The sequence below is a fragment of the Squalius cephalus genome (genome assembly GCF_949319135.1).
Source record: "Squalius cephalus genome assembly, chromosome: 9".
Lineage (NCBI taxonomy): Eukaryota > Metazoa > Chordata > Actinopteri > Cypriniformes > Leuciscidae > Squalius > Squalius cephalus.
In genome coordinates this window covers 10,984,830-11,000,925 of record NC_137130.1, presented here as the reverse complement: position 1 = coordinate 11,000,925, position 16,096 = coordinate 10,984,830, and the positions used below count along the sequence as shown (strand labels likewise).

The 16,096-nt window shown below is 37.5% G+C and overlaps 2 protein-coding genes across 4 annotated transcripts in view; one reads left to right on the top strand and one right to left on the bottom strand.

Moving 5' to 3' along the window:
- The first annotated feature begins 946 nt into the window (after positions 1–946).
- sec22a (SEC22 homolog A, vesicle trafficking protein) lies at positions 947–15,511 on the top strand. Its single transcript, XM_079880530.1, has 7 exons — positions 947–1,121; positions 1,587–1,791; positions 5,450–5,613; positions 6,495–6,674; positions 6,871–6,989; positions 7,348–7,413; positions 8,445–15,511. Exons 2-7 carry the CDS (start codon positions 1,610–1,612, stop codon positions 8,643–8,645), a joined length of 912 nt encoding a protein of 303 aa, XP_079736656.1. The 5' UTR covers positions 947–1,121; positions 1,587–1,609; the 3' UTR covers positions 8,646–15,511.
- Positions 11,302–16,096, bottom strand: part of adcy5 (adenylate cyclase 5) — a 99,073-nt gene continuing 94,278 nt past the window's right edge. For 2 of the 3 annotated variants that reach the window (XM_079880528.1, XM_079880529.1), the window contains exon 21: positions 11,302–15,685. In XM_079880528.1, the coding sequence (XP_079736654.1) occupies positions 15,557–15,685 (129 nt within the window). In that variant the 3' untranslated portion in view covers positions 11,302–15,556. The remainder of the gene's footprint in view (positions 15,686–16,096) is intronic. The other variant, XR_013822217.1, reaches the window with a different exon arrangement.

Genomic DNA, 16,096 nt, shown 5'->3' with positions numbered 1-16,096 from the left:
AAATAAATATCATTTTTATTCATATCTTTCACATCTACTGCAGTCAGATTGACCCGTGTTCACTCCGAAGGAATCACTCACATGACCTGTGCACTTGTAATGACACATCAAGGATGTTAAGAGGCTAAAAGCAGGTTTAAAACTTGCCCCATTGAAGTCAACAGGGTGCAAATTTTAAAAAGAGGATAACACGGTGTAGGCAACACCGATTTTTGTCGTTGTTCTCTGTATTGACAGCACTCCAAATGTACAAAAAAATGAGCTCAATGTTAAAATTGACCGGAGTTCTCCTTTAAGCGTTTTCAAACCAAGCCGTCAAACCTACGTCATCAGAAAAAGACGCCATTCCAGACCGGATGTAACTTTTCAGATTTTGATTAAAGATTACCATGGTAAAAAAAAAATATATATATATATTTACTTGCACGGATTAATTGTTCTCCACAAGACTAGTAATATGCGCTAACAAAGTAAATAGGGTCAATTTTGATTTCATGGGGACTTTAAATAGAATCGTCGCGTGTCGCCGTTGCGGCTGGTTAGGACCATAGGTTAGGACCTAGGAGACAGTGTAAATCGTGTAAATCACACCTTCATTTAGCACATTTTGTGATTTATATCATTTTAAAAATGATCTTCTTATCCAGAGGAACATTACACCACAGAAAAAAAAGTTTTGAATGCATGTGCTTTATCAAATGATACTAGGTTTCATTTGATAATGCTAAAACAATATTAAAATGTAAAAATAAACTACTAAAATTCACATGAATTTGAAAATTGTTTTTTCAGTTTATGCCAAAGTATTACTTTATAAGATCTTAGTGTCACATCCAATTTCCCCCCAAAAAACTTACTGGTTTGCTGATGTTCAATTTAATGACCCATAATGCTTTTCCTCCAGCCACGTCACACAGACTCACACACCGACGAACAGAGCCGAAGCGAAGCCGAACAACGACGAAATGAGACGAACACAGCCGAAGCTTTATCAAACGTGAGCAGAACCGTCCGCTATGAGACCTGCAGGAAGAGCTCAGCGACCACAATAGTACATCAGCAAAATCATTCAAAAAGGATTATAATGTCTTAATATGTTTTAAAACGGCTCATGTCAGTAGGTATGTAAAGCTATCAGTGATGATAATGCATGCAATGTCGCTCACGCTAGTCTTGCTATGGTAGCAGTGGCATCTAACTTACTCCACATCACTGCGTATAATTGCAATGTGTAGTTTTAATGGTTCGCTTTTAATTAAAGTATAATAACCCCGTATAATTAGATGTGTGAATCTGGTGAGTACATAGAACCATCAGCCGATGTTATGTGATAACAAGTTGTCAGCAAACGTGCTAATGTTATGATTAGCCTAGCACTGTGTGCTACAGATGTCATGAGTCTACGCAGAGTTTAATATTAAAGTATTTATACGTGAGTCTAGCAATTTATATGCTTATTTATGTTAATTCAATATCTACTTTGTATATTACATTCTGTTTTGTCAGCAGAAAACATGGGAGTGGGAAAAATGGAGTATTGTTTGCATTATTTGCACTGAATGATTAATTTTGTCCTGTTCTTCCAGGTGTCCACTGAGCTGCCTGTAAGATGTCTATGGTCCTGTTTGCCTCTGTGGTGAGAGTGAGGGATGGTCTACCTCTCTCGGCCTCCACTGACTATGAACAGGATAAAGGGCTTCAGGAGACCAAGAAACATCTCAAGAGTCTGTCCAAAAAACTCAGCCAGTTTCCTGATCGCTGCTCACTTAGATCTGGCATATACAACATTAAGTGAGTTATCAATGCAGTTTGCTTGAGGGTGTGTGTGTGTGTGTGTGTGTGTGTGTGTGTGTGTGTGTGTGTGTGTGTGTGTGTGTGTGTGTGTGTGTGTGAATATTGTTACACCATTTTAACACTGTCTTCAGTGTGAAAACAAACTGGTGTTTGCAGTGCACTACAGCCATTTTTGACAAGGTCTGCTGGCCACAAGAATTTTTATTTGAAACGCATAATTACTGAGCCCCCTCCCCTAATTATTAACATAACACTTAAGTATATTATACTAAAACATCACGTTTTAGTAATGAGTTCCAGAATGTTGTTACTGTTGCTTATTAAAGCTCTGGGTCGTGCCTAACAACGCCCCTTAGCTGTTCGAAATTCCCTGTAAATCACGGCTTCACTGGGCTTATTGCTTTTATAAAACGTTTTTTCCACATACCTGGCAAGGTGTCCTTAAGTAATCACACAGACACAAAAATGTAATGCTATTGATAAAAATTCTTCTTCTTCCGACAAGCAATGTAGTTCTTCAGAAGCGGAATGGTTGAAAAGCAACGCACAGACGCAGTGGCGCAGTAATACTGATGTAATGCGGTCACAGGTGTATGTTTGTGGGTTAATATACAACGACTTACAAACGACAATAAACGTCTGAATCAACCAGTCTGAATCAAGGACTGGAACTATCCGTTATATAAGATCAATTTAATGCATCCTTGCTGAACTATTGAACATATATATATGAAGAGTTCAGATGCAAAAGCCTCTAAGTGCCATCTGAAATTTTCTTCTAGAATGATCATTTTTATCAAGCTCATATATTTAAGTTCAGTAATTTCACTTAAATGGCAATGAAAATGACCTATGAATTGTCATTTAAGTGAAATTACTGAACTTAAATATACGAGCTTGATAAAAATGATCATTCTAGAAGAAAATTTCAGATGGCACTTAGAGGCTTTTGCATCTGAACTCTTCATTTATATAGATTTTATTTTTATTGAAGTTTCATTTACTTTTAAATATCTTTAAATACCTTTAGCGTAAAGAAGGATAATATTTATTTGTCCTGTTGTGTGACAGTTCCTCAATATTTAATTTTGTGCTTAGTTTTCTCACAATTCCCATACACTGCACTATACAGGAAGTTGTGGTGGCCACTGAGGCTAAATGCAGAAACTATTGTACATGCATCCATTTCAATTCAGTTTGGTGTGAAAACATTTTGATACAGTTGCAGCTAAAGGAACAGTTCACCCAAACTTAAACATTCTATCATTATTTACTCACTCTCACGCTGTTCTTTTCCATACAATGAAAGCATATAGAGTGACATGGGCTGTCCAGCTCCAAAAAATAACATAAAAGCACAGTATAAACGTGGTCCACTCATGCATCCATTTTGGAGCTTGACAGGTTGTGGTCACTGCATGTTAGCTAATAGCTATATGCATACACTAATGGTAGCCGTACCATTCTTCAAAATATCTCCTTTTGTGTTTTGTGGATGAACTCATGCACATTTGGTAGAGCTGCACGATTAATCGTTAAAAGAATGCGATCTCAATTCAAACCAGACAAAATCACACCAGAACATTGAGATCTGCCACTGACCCAGAGAGAGCAGTGTCATGTGTATAGGTATTAAACAGTCTTTTCAACCACATGGTGGTATTATTATTTCTGTTACAAATATTTAAAAAAATATCACAGAAGTACTTGGATATAAGTTTATATTTCAGATTTTTTTATAAAGACCAGTTATGTCTAACAAAATAGAATAAATCACCCTTTGAAAGTAACATGATGCTTTAAATAACTATTGCATTGATTACATAGTTACGCCACTAGGTGGTGACAACAAGTTACGTTAAAAAAAATTAAGATTCGTTCAAAAAAAGATTCGTTCAAAAACGCTGATTCATCCAGTAATAAAACAAGTGAAGTATTTATAAGAGAGTCATTGAATCATTCATTCAAACAAAATTAATTTAACACTTTTAAAAACTGCTACAATTATCATTTTGTCAGAACCTCAACCTCGTAACAAATTACATTATTTTCTTTAGTTATCAGGGGCCGTATTCACAAAGCATTTTATCTTACCACTAGGAGTACTCCTAAATCGCACTAAAAGATTTTAGCTAGGAGTTTTCTCTTAAAAGTTATTCACAACGCCTTTCAGACCTACTCTTAGTAAAGAAAAATGACAACTCCTAAACTAAGAGTGAGTCTTCGTTGCTATGGATGACGTCATTACTCGTGCACGAGCTTGACTGAAGTGACCACCTTGATTGGCTGAGGATTGTAACGCGGGAATGATTCCAAACACCTCCCCTACGATGACAGGTCTGAGAATGCGTGCGCTACACAAGTAGTGCGAAGGACGGAAGATGATGAATAACTGAATAAATAGCCTAAATGAATAAAGAGTAAGGCTAAACAAATAGCCTAGTAGCCTAATGAAACATATGGATTGATGCAATATCTTTGCAACATTATTGAATTAATCTGTCACTATATGCCTCTGCCTACGTTTGCAAAGAGAAGAACATTTTAATTTGATTCACAATGAAACGTTACAATTAGTTTACATGCAATGAGTAGCCTAGTTTTGGTTGTTGTTGGTGGCGTTATTGCATCCCTAGTTATGCCTACAATGCAAAATTGTTCTCTCGCGTTTGAAAGCTCCTGTAGCCGCCGCATACGCATTTCAAAACATCGCAACGTGAAATGCCACAAAAAGCGGTTTGTGAATAGGTCTTAGTGAGTTAGGAGTCCTCTCGACTTCTTTTAACTTGTCCCAGGCTTAGGTGCTACTTTTAGGGCTAAAATGCTTCGTGAATTACTCTTAGTCAAAAAAATTAGGAGTCCTAAAGTTACGAGTGACACGCCCATTATTTTTAGGAGTTGCTCCTAAATTTGCCAGTTAGGAGCTACTTTTAGCCTTAAAATTCTTTGTGAATACGGCCCCAGATCAGAATCCTGGGAGAATCATGATCTCTATTTGAAACTCATGATTCTCAATTTATCCAGAATTCAAACTCTAACATTTAGAATGCCATCAGGGACTAAATTATGACAGATTTTTCATTTTTGGGTGACTATCCCTTTAATTAAAACATCCCAGCAAAAACAAATGACACAGTGAGGGTGGAGTGCTCTGATTGCCAATTGTTCTGTTGCCTAAAACTTCCCCTTCAGCAAGGTCTAATTCAGATGCGTTGCACTGAGAGACCCAGGGGTGACCATTTCATAGCCTGGCTGCTATTCATCACTCCAAACTTCACAAGCAGGCAGAAACGAGTCATCTCTTTCTCTCTCTCTGGAGTGCCTCAATGGATCGTTTCATCTCTCAAACAGACGTTAACATGGAGAGACACGTTGACAAAGTTTCTTCTTTCCTGAGGCGAGTTACTAAACTGTTCAGATCTAGAGCAGGTGTAAAACAGAGGGTGAAGGGTGATTTTTATACGCTTTGGACGTTTGGATTCATGTCCATTGAATGACCTTCCCCACCCTATCTGAGACAGATGTCATGTTTTCATGCGTTGCCACCCAACACTGTCAATGTACTGTATGTCAACATAATTTGTCCTTAACTTAATTGAAATTAAATCGACTCTAAAAGTATGATGCAAACTATGACTTATCTTGCCTTCCATAGTTTTACAAGCTCTCTCGGAGTTGGGTACATGATGGTTTGCACAGAAAACTATCCCAATGTCCTGGCCTTCAGCTTCCTGGACGAGCTTCAGAGAGAGTTCATCGTCACGTATGACACCAAGCGGATCAACAGCGCTTTGAGGCCTTTCTCTTTTATTGAGTTTGGTGAGTTTCTAAAGAGGATTGGGACAGGTTTCAGAAATCAGTTTTTCTAGAAGGGGACTATAATTTGTTTTATATAAAAATAACATTTAAATTTGTTTTCAAAATGTAAATTCTCAAAATTGTATCATGTGTATCTTCAACTACATGATGTCTTATGAACAACCCTCAAGTCAGTAGTGATTCTGTTTTAAGTTTCCTGAACCTTAAGTACACAAAAGCTACTTTATTTTGAAATGGATATCACTTAAAGTAATAATAACTTGTTGTCGAGTGAGTGAGTCAGATGTTGATTCAGTAACCATTCTGAACTGTTTCCCCCAAAAGCATTGTAAGCCTAAGTAGATCGTTGAAACCCCTGGCAGCATTGGTCTCGATGACCTGTTTAGGCTAACAATGCTTTTGTGAAACACAGCCCTGATGGATTTATCAGACTGATTCAAACCAATAACCATGTTTTTTTTTTTAAGAATTAAAAGAATCTGTTTAGTGCCTATAAGAGTCAGGAGAACTCAATATAACTAATTTTTTTCTTGCCATTATTTTGTTGTTAATTATCTATAATTATCACATTCATGTATGAAAAGTATGTGTAGTAATTAATTCTACATGGGCAGTTTCACCAATCTTGAGCATTAGTTGAGTCTCTGAAGAGCATCGAGTAAACGTTAATGGAGTTGCATCTTATGTGGAACATTTAAATGTAGTCACTTATGAGGCTCCATTTTGGCTAGGAGTCTTTGGATTTATCTATATAAAAATAAATGCATCCTGCAGACTTTCCATTTAATGTGATTTGAAATGAACTGAAGCCATTTGTAACATATAGACCCATGTTGTGATTGAAGCATCTATTTACTCTGCCGTTTCTATGATTTCGACAGATAACTTCATTCGGAAAACCAAGCAACGTTACAATAGCCCACGTTCCCTCTCCACCAAGATTAATCTAGCCGACATGCAGACTGAGATCAAGCTCCGGCCTCCATATCAGCTCTCCGCGGAGGACATTGGATCAATCAACGGCTTCTCAGAACACAAGCAGTCTAAATATAAAGGCATTGGTAGGGAACACACTGTGAACACAACTTGTAAACTTCCCTTTGTTCTCAAGAAGTGGAACATTTTGAAAGAGCGCTCAGAACAGCCTATAGCACCTTGGCAGAAAGTTTTGCACCGCAGGTTTCCTGAAGCAAATTTTCAAATCGAGTTACTTTGCTACAGTTTGACACGGATTTTCTGCTTGATTTCTTCCTGCAGCACCTAATCAAATGTTGGAGGCCGTCACCCTGTCGGGTATCGTCGCCTGCATCCTAAGTGTCCTGTGCGGCGCTCTTAATTTGCTGCGGGGAGTCCACGCAATAGAAAGCGTATTGCAGGTAAGCGTATATGCTGGCACTTTATTTTGGGCTTTGTTTCTTTATATTGATTAACACATCGGACTAAACATTACTTGTAAATGTATAAGTGCCATTGTAATATAATTAATCATACCTAATGGATAGTAACAGCACTCTTGAATAATTTGTCAGACTTTGCACTTAGATGTAATGTGATTTTCCTGTACCATAAACAGAACAGTTTTGCTTCGCTTTTTATATTGCACTGATAAGTGAGCCCTCGAGTCCTGACTCTCCCTTTCTAATTCATCCTGTTTTAGCACATGGCTTCCTGTTGTAATTTGTCCACTCTTTAACACAGCACACTGTCATTTCTCTTTTTCTGCTCCATCTGCAGAACGAGGATGAAGACTTTAATTACGTAATTGCTTTTTTCCTTGGAACCGCGGCCTGTGTGTATCAGGTAAGTGACGGCAGTCAGACCGTGAATTACCGTCGGCCTGCCAGGCTTCATTTCTTCTGCTCTCTGTCTCGGCCTGACCAACCAATGCTAATATATCACACTTTTCCTCACTGTCGCGTAAAAGCGTAATCTGGAAAATTGGTGAAACATTGCCTTTTTACTAGTATCAAAAAACAGCAGCTGGCATTGTAGATGCTTTTTATTAGTAGTAGTTTTTCAATACCCTCACTCATATTCTGCACAGCCAAAAAAAACAACTAAAATCAGTATTTTTGCTTGTTTCCCTGTAAAACAAAATACATTTAAAAAAAAAAAAAGTGAAAGTGACACGTGACGGCCAAGTATGGTAACCCATACTTGGAATTTGACCTCTGCATTTAACCCATCCAAGTTAATGTACACACATTAGGAGCAGAGTAGTGAGTAGTTAACACACACACACACACACTGCAAACGTGGATACACACACCCAGAGCAGCGGGCAGCCTTTGTGTGGCACCCGGGGAGCGATTAGGGGTTAGGTGCCTTGCTCAAGGGCATCTCAGTCATTTCCCACCGGTTCTGGAACCGGTTCTAACCACCTTTGGGTTACCAGTTCAACTCCCTAACCACTAGGCCATGACTGCCCCATGATATTAGTTGAGAAGCAAAACTGAGATTACAATATTAAGACTTGTTTTCAGAAAAGAGCACCAAATCAGAATGATTTCTGAAGGATCATGTGACACTGAAAATCTAGCTTTGCATCACAGGAAAAAATTCTTATTTAAAAAAGCAAACAGATATTTTAAATCGTAACAATATTTCACAGTGCTACGGTTTGTTCTGTGTTTTTATAAATAAATGCAGCCTTGATGAGCATAAGAGACTTCTTTCAGAACCATTAAAAATCGTACCGACCCCATGGTTTTGAATAGTAGGGCCTAAACCTCACTACATTCTCTTATATTTATTCTTAAAACAAAGCTTGTCCTGAATTTGCTGGTTCATGCTTAAAAATGCATTTCTCTTGTTTCTTTTTCTACATGTAGTGTTATTTGTTCGCCTACTTCTCAGTTTGGAGGAACATCAAGTCATTCCTGGCCTTTGCTATGATCTGCCTATGCAACATGTATCTGTATGAACTCCGTAACATGTGGCAGATCCTCTTTCACGTGACGGTGGGTGCGTTCATCACTCTGCAGATCCACCTGAGAGGACCGCAGGGCAAAGCACCCGACTACAACGTTTGACCCCCTTGAACTCTTTTAAGACTGCACAACAGCCCAGCATTTCAACCCAATCTGAGGATAAAAGAACTATGGATTGTGAAGCAGGATTTACAAATGGTTTTGATATTGCTCAAGATGCACTTCCTGCTGTTTCACATCCAGTTGAGATCAAAGATGGAAAACCGCTGTTTTGGTTAAAGCAGAAGGTTCATAACGGTGACTTCATACGCACACAATATTGGATTCATGCATGAAATATTAAAGCAAATTGCTAGCAGGTAATTCAGATGTGCACAATTAATTTATTTTCCAATAGGGAGGCATTGTAGTTATTTATAGTTTTAATTGACGTCAGAGCTTAAAGAGACAGCTCACCCAAAAATGAAAATTCTGTTCTGAACGTGGCTTCATGTGGCTTTCCTCCATACAATGAACGTGGATGGTTACCATGGTCTGTCAGATCAAATAAAATAAAAGCATCAAACTACTATAAAATAAAATCTTAAACTACTTAAATATATGCATATTTTGTAATAAACGTAAAATACGTTGTTTCTATATGCACAATCAAAATCTTTAAATCTATTGTTTTATATTTTTAATTTGATTGTCATTTGCTATGTAGTTCCTTCCCTCATTAAAGCCGTTACGTACACCGTCTTGTAGATCTTTTTGTCCAATTTTCAAATAGTTTTTTTTTCTTTCTTCGCTTCGCATTAAAGTTTGTAATGTTGTGATTCACCTTGTAGCTGGTTAGTTTGATTTATGGTAACTCCAGAACCAAGGGCACTGAAAAAGTGTGTGGGTACTGTTGCACTCTAGCTTTGTGTGAGAAACAGACCAAAATGTAAGTTATTATTCAATAAAAAATATTGCTTGACAATTGTGGTTATTATTCACGTTTTATTGTATGGTAAAAAGCTGCTTAGGCATTTTAGCTAAACATCTCATTTTGTGTTCCACCGAATCAAGAAATGATTTGAATTTTCATTTTGGGTGAACTACACCTTTAAGTTGTCATTTTAGAATTCTTTTAGACAATTGTTCCTCTATTTTGATTGTTAAAGCCAACTCGTATGCAAGACTTTTTATAGCTGCCTATATATGAAATGTAATTTTCACTCATTTCCACACGCATTTTTATTTTGTCATACAGCTTCATTTGAGTGTCAGTGTGTTTGTGGTCATTAGTCAGACGTCTCTGCCCTGAAAGCATAATCAGATGTGTTATTTATCAATCATGTCTGTGCTGCCTGCAGGTGTGCTTCCTGCAAATGAATGTGTTTGGCTAAGAGGGAAATGGAATCGCACTAATATACAGACTCCGTTGTTTTCCCTGTTTGCTGCCTTTTGTCAACGGGTCTGTTCAGTGACCATGTTGAGCGGAGTAATGTTTTATTCTCTTTCTATTCACCTGGCTTGTTTTGCATCCTGTTTTCATTGTGCAAATGGCAGGTTGAATGGATGATTGACAGATTTAGGGTCAAGGGGTTTCAAAATTCCTCAGATGTACATGCATTTCCTTTTCTTTTTCCCACAAGTGTCAGTGATCTAAGGTTTCAACGGCGTCTTTGCATTGCAAAGGCAGCACGTCAAGTACCTCGATGCTCTCTCTCTAACAGTAGTGCATTGCCCTTTGGCCTAATGTGTGTTTGTGCCATGTCCTGAAACCATCAGTAAAAACCTTGAATTTGTATGAATATGCTTGCATCTTGTGTGTTTTTGTTAAATGCATTTTACACATGAATGAAAATCAAAGGGATAGTTAACTCAAAAATGTCATTTGTTGTCATCATATACTCACCCTTATGTTGTTCCAAAACTTTATGAGTTGTTGGACACAGAAGATATTTTAAAGAATGTTGGTACCCAGACAGCTGAAGGTCGCCATTGACTTCCATAGTAATTTGTTTTCCTATAGGAAGTCAATGGGTGCAGTCAACTGTTTTTAATCACCAACATTCTTTAAAATATCTTCTTTTGTGTTAAACCGTAGATAGAAACTTATACAGCTTTAAAACAACTTGAGGGTAAGTAATGACAAAATTTTCATTTTTGGGTGAACTCCCTTTAACAACTTGAGTAGGGATAGGATAACTTTCACTACACTTTTTTTTTTTTTTTTTGCTTCACATTAAAGTTTGTAATGTTGTGATTGCTGTTTAGCTTGGTTCATGGCTTATAACTCAAAAAATCTCTATAGGGAAAATACTTCTGAAACCAAAGCCACAGAAACAGTGTTTGTGCATTGTTGCACTCTAGCTTTGTGTTATTATTCACTAGAAATCTTGCTTGATGGCCGTGGTAATTAATCACATGTTATTGTATGATAAAATGCTGCTTGGATGTGATTGAGCTAAAAAAAAAAAAAAAAAGCTTGAATATGTAATGTGATGTCAAGTGTGGGAAGAAGCTTACGCAATTTATAAACTTACTGCCATTCTCAAATTCTAAGAGCTGCAATGATGAAGATGATGATTGTGGTTATTAGAACAATTCACTTGGCTTATAGAAGCGTGCCTAATGAAAGTAATGTTCTAGGTGATGCAGTGAATGCTTTTGTGTATGTGAAAATTGCAGGCCATTTAGGCTTATTTGTACTTAGAGAGGGGGGAAAGTCTGTACATTTGTGACGTCTCTGTAATTGATGTTATTTTTTCCCCAGCTTATGTTCACTGCTGATCTAATTTTATAGTTGCACAATACTTACATTTTTTTGGAAATATTTTATTTTTTAGTCAAGGCCTCCACATTTGAACAAATATGTATGGACAAAAATAAGTGACAAATTAAAAAACTGCTACAACAACAAACAAACAAAAAAAATCACCTTGTAATTTACTTCCTTGCGGTTCAAGGCTTTCGTAACGGCATCATCAGGGTGAGAAATCGTTTGAGTTTTTGTTTCTTTGATTTTTAAGACATTGTGCTTCGCCTCAGGTCTTTCTAACCTTTTGACTGCTGGATTAAACCCAAACCAGTTGGCCATTAGACTGTTTTTAATGTCAATGAAATGCCAGTCCCACGCCCAGCACAATGGCCTTTCTTTAATGCTTCATAAAACAGCTTTGCTCAGTCAAACTGACCAGATCGGACACATGCAGACTAAATTCAAGTGAACTCAAACGTGGCTATTTCACAGGCACATTATTAAGATAAGAAAGGTCAGGTATGCCAGTGGGGAAAGTGTACTGAAATTATGTGAATTATAACATGCTTGGGTGACCAAAAACCGCTCTGTGGGGTTTCTGTTCTTTGTTCTCGTATTTCTGGACACATTTTGTTTATGAATACTCTGAAAACAGCTCTGTATTTGAGGTTCAAAAACAAAAATAAGGAAAAAACAAAGGTGCAGATTGTTATAAAACTAACATAATGTGGTTAAAGCATTGTACTAACCTGTACAATGAGAGCTGCACACGTTTCCATCCAGAAACATTGGCACATTGACATTGAAGGCAAGTAAAGCAGGAATTCATTGTATGACTAGATGGGCATCGAAAGCGCACTGCTGCCACCCTCTGGGCATTTAATGTGACATCCCAAATTATATTTTTGTCCAAAAACAGTAATATAATCCACTTTATTTTTTAGGTAAATTAAGCGCGGGCGCGGCCATTTGTAATGTTAATACGTCTGGCTTCCGGTGCCATTACCTTAGTTATTTTTTAGCTGTACAAAACAGCTCGTTATGCTGCTTGATATTGCAAACTGGTATTTCTTACCATATTATTTTAATGTATTGTCTTAAATATAAAAACGCTTGTTTGTAGCGCAAACAAAATACCGTTTACAGCACTTATGTATTCAGTTATTCTTAGTCTTCTAGCGAAAAAAAACCCAACAACTTTACTTCCGCGTTGAAAAATAAGACCACAAACATTGGCACGAGGCAGAAAATGAATTATGTTAAAGTTAGGTATGGTGCCACTTTACCTTTAGCATAACAACCGTCTTCCTGACGTCCACAATCATCTGAAATTAGATGTCAAAAGAAAGGGCCAAAAACAATTTAGTATGCAAATATTATAATAACGATGTCAGGTAACAAATCGTCTGTTACAATTTCAATGTTTAAGTTTTTTTTTAAATGTTCATGTCTCTCCACTTACTTACTTTATTATATTGGAGTCTGTCTTTTGAGCTTGAGTGGACAAAAAAAAAAAAAAAGATTCCACAGAGAAAATAAATAGAAACTACGAATCACACAAGAACATAATTTAAATAGAGTGCTGCTTTGCAAACATAATAATTGTAATAATCATAATTACATGGTTTCAGAATGAGTTTAATGTTATAATAGTTTAATTGGATGTAAAAAACAACAAAAATACAGCATTGAGTTTTGACATGGCATACAAGCAACCCAAGATGAAGCTCCACTGGAATAGTAAATGCCAGTACTCAGCAGGACAGAAATGTGGTATTTACTTGACATCTCTTATCTCAGTGCTTTCATTTGGATGGCAAACACAGGTGAATTAAAGCTGAAGTTTGTAATTTTTGTATGTTAAAATATTTACTCCTCCCAAAATGCAGAGATAGGCTAATACCTATAAGTAAGCCATTCAGAAATTAAGTGATAAGATTAAAACTCTCTTCTGTTGCGTTGTCAAAACGCTGTGAGAATCCCGACACAGCAACACTGGCTCAACCAATGGTGTGAGTTTACGGGCGGGACTAACTTATTGTTTAACCAATGGCAGATAGGGGGCGTGTCCAATCCAGTTTGGTGCCGCTAACTGTGGAAAAATTACACACTTCACCTTTAACTTAGGAATTCATATGGCACCCGCATCATCATTTAAAGGCCATACTAAACATGTATCACGATGACATTAAATACAAAAACATTCAACCATATATTTTAGTTTAAATTTGCTGGCAAGAAAGTGGCACTGATTTTCTTGTGGGAAATAAAGACTGAAGTGACTCTGGAAGCCCAGCTGAGTCCAAGTTGTGAGAAACTAGAACAGGACCAAATATAGTTACGGTTTCATAACACTTTCAAGGAAATGCAGATTACATATTATCATAATCCACTGTATGGACTTAAGATCTTACACCGGTAAAGAAAAAAATAAAGAAAAGAAAAACTTTTTATGGACTACCCTAAATGTTTGTGTACAAACTCAAATTCTTCACATACAAAGGCCTCATTGGAGAAAATGGACATTCATTGGGTCGTACCATCACACTGAGAGGGAAGGGAATGCTGGTCGAGCTGCAGTGCATAAATGGTGAATATTTGTGGCATAACGGAAACATCCCTAAAGGATCCAAACTCGTTGTCTCACGCACCATAAACACAAGGCTAAAATCAATATTTGCAGATGTGTTTGCCAAGCTTTAAACGACTGTGGCTGTTCTGAAACACTCACTTGTCATTTCGCGTCCTACAAATCCATTTTCTGCTCATAATTACATTGTAGTGCACTTGACAAGATACAGAAACCCTTTTTGGAGAAAGGCCAAACCTACTCTCCTTACTTGGTTACAAGGCTAGCTACTGATTTTATTTAAATGGATGCAGCGACAAAAAAGGGTGACTGATAATTAGCAAATTAACTCTCCCTCCTGTTGAAATGTGTGGGACTGTAGCGTTCCATTATATATATATAAATATCTAAATACACATTGGTGTTTATAGACATTATTTAAATATATTAATGTACAAAATATAGCATCTAAAATAGCTCTGACAGTTTGGCTTTTAGAGTCAAAATATAAAATGTTAAAAATACAAAAACAGCCACATTTGGCCATTAATGGTGTCTTCAGTGTAGACAAGTGTGTGTGCAGTTTTGTGAATGTAAGTTTGTTTGGAACACAAAGTTGAAGTCTCAAGCCACGTTCATGCCACCAGAAACTTTCTCGTTGCATTGTTACACACTGGTTCTTTTTTGTTCCATCTCATCCCTTGATGAGATCAAATCAATCATGCATCATATTAAAGATGAACGAGAATCAGTGTGTGCTCTAGCATTGTGGACTGCCATTTATCTGTACCGAAAAGCACAAACGCTAGGCTATTTTGGGCTCACACACACTTAATTTTCATATAATACGCATCAGTATTTAATACTGTCCCTGCGCATGGTATAAGAGACACATAAAATTGTGGACAAACTTCAGTTGAGCTGATTCTCAACTACAGTTGCATCGTTGGACCTGGCCACAACCCGGCACTGAAAATGAATGACTTTGGGTCGTTTCAAGTTGCGGGCGGCGTGAACGGGGCTTCATTCTCAACTCTAGATCGCTCAGAGGTAACACTGTCAACACTAGCTCCCTTACCAGTAACAACCACAGTCGCTGCAGCAAAGTTCGGGGAACCATAAAGGGTTTGTAAAGCTGCTGTGCTCACTATGGCCTTCTACCATATATAAGCTCATTGTGATATCTCTATCTATTGCGATATCGCCACGCAACAGGACCGTATGAACAGAACTCTTTAGTCTTTACATACACTGAAGTATATACCTGTAAAACACATGTTTTATGTGTATATGATTCATCAGTGTTTTCATGCAGTTTTGATTTGGGGCCGCCGGGACCAGTTGGTGGAGTAAGATCGCAGTCCCGCCACCTGAGAGAGCCAAAGCCAGGTGCATCTGTCCTCTCTTAGCAATATAAGAATTATAGAAGACAGGGAGAACTGCTTTGTATGCCTTGAGATTCCTTTGTTTCTTTGGTCTCTGAGGTTGAACGTCTTTCTGAGCTGTTCCATACCTTAAATAAAGGGGGCAAAGCCCTCCGTTAATCCTATAGGAAGTCTCAGTGTGCAAAGAGGCCACTCTTAGACTGGCTTTCCAAACGCATCCTATTGTGATTGGTCCAGGAGGATGCCCGTCAACAGCCTGGCTGGCCTGGACCAAAGCGTCTCGTCACCATATCATCTCAAAAGTGTTCTGAATGTCAGACGCTGAGTGTTAACTGCTGTTGGGTCCTCCGTTTAGGAAGTAGGTCGCCATTTCTCCTTTGCCCTTCACCTTCACAACGCCTCTGTACTCCAGTGTGTAGTTATATGAGCTGAGAACCTGGTAGAGGTCAGTTGTGACCTGATACAGAGAGATTTGACAGATTTACAGATCCAAACATTAGAGCCCACTAATGAAAATGCTTCGGTTTTGCATTTTTTAATCATTAATAATCAAACAAATCATTGAATATGATCAAAAATGCATTCTTCACCAATTATATTTATCTATTCATTTCAAATTGTATTATTCATAAAAATTTAAGTGAATATTGAAATTAAAAATGTAAAACGGCAGCACTCAACATGAAATATTTCTTATTCGTTTCACATCGTGTTTCTTTGTTTAAAGTCACCATGAAGTCCAAATTGACAATTCTTATTTTTTATGGAATATTGCAGTATTTTTATAAATGATTTATCCGCGCACATCATTATTTTTAAAAAATGCATGTGCCCTTGTAATCTTTAATCAAAATAACTTCCCCTCCCC

What these genes read in the sequence shown, in the direction of transcription:
- sec22a (XM_079880530.1), top strand. Translation starts at nt 1,610, where the DNA reads ATGTCTATGGTCCTGTTTGCCTCTGTGGTGAGAGTGAGGGATGGTCTA. An exon ending in TCTGGCATATACAACATTAA is followed by an intron (nt 1,792 to 5,449) that starts GTGAGTTATCAA and finishes TGCCTTCCATAG; the next exon opens with TTTTACAAGCTCTCTCGGAG. An exon ending in CCGCGGCCTGTGTGTATCAG is followed by an intron (nt 7,414 to 8,444) that starts GTAAGTGACGGC and finishes TTCTACATGTAG; the next exon opens with TGTTATTTGTTCGCCTACTT.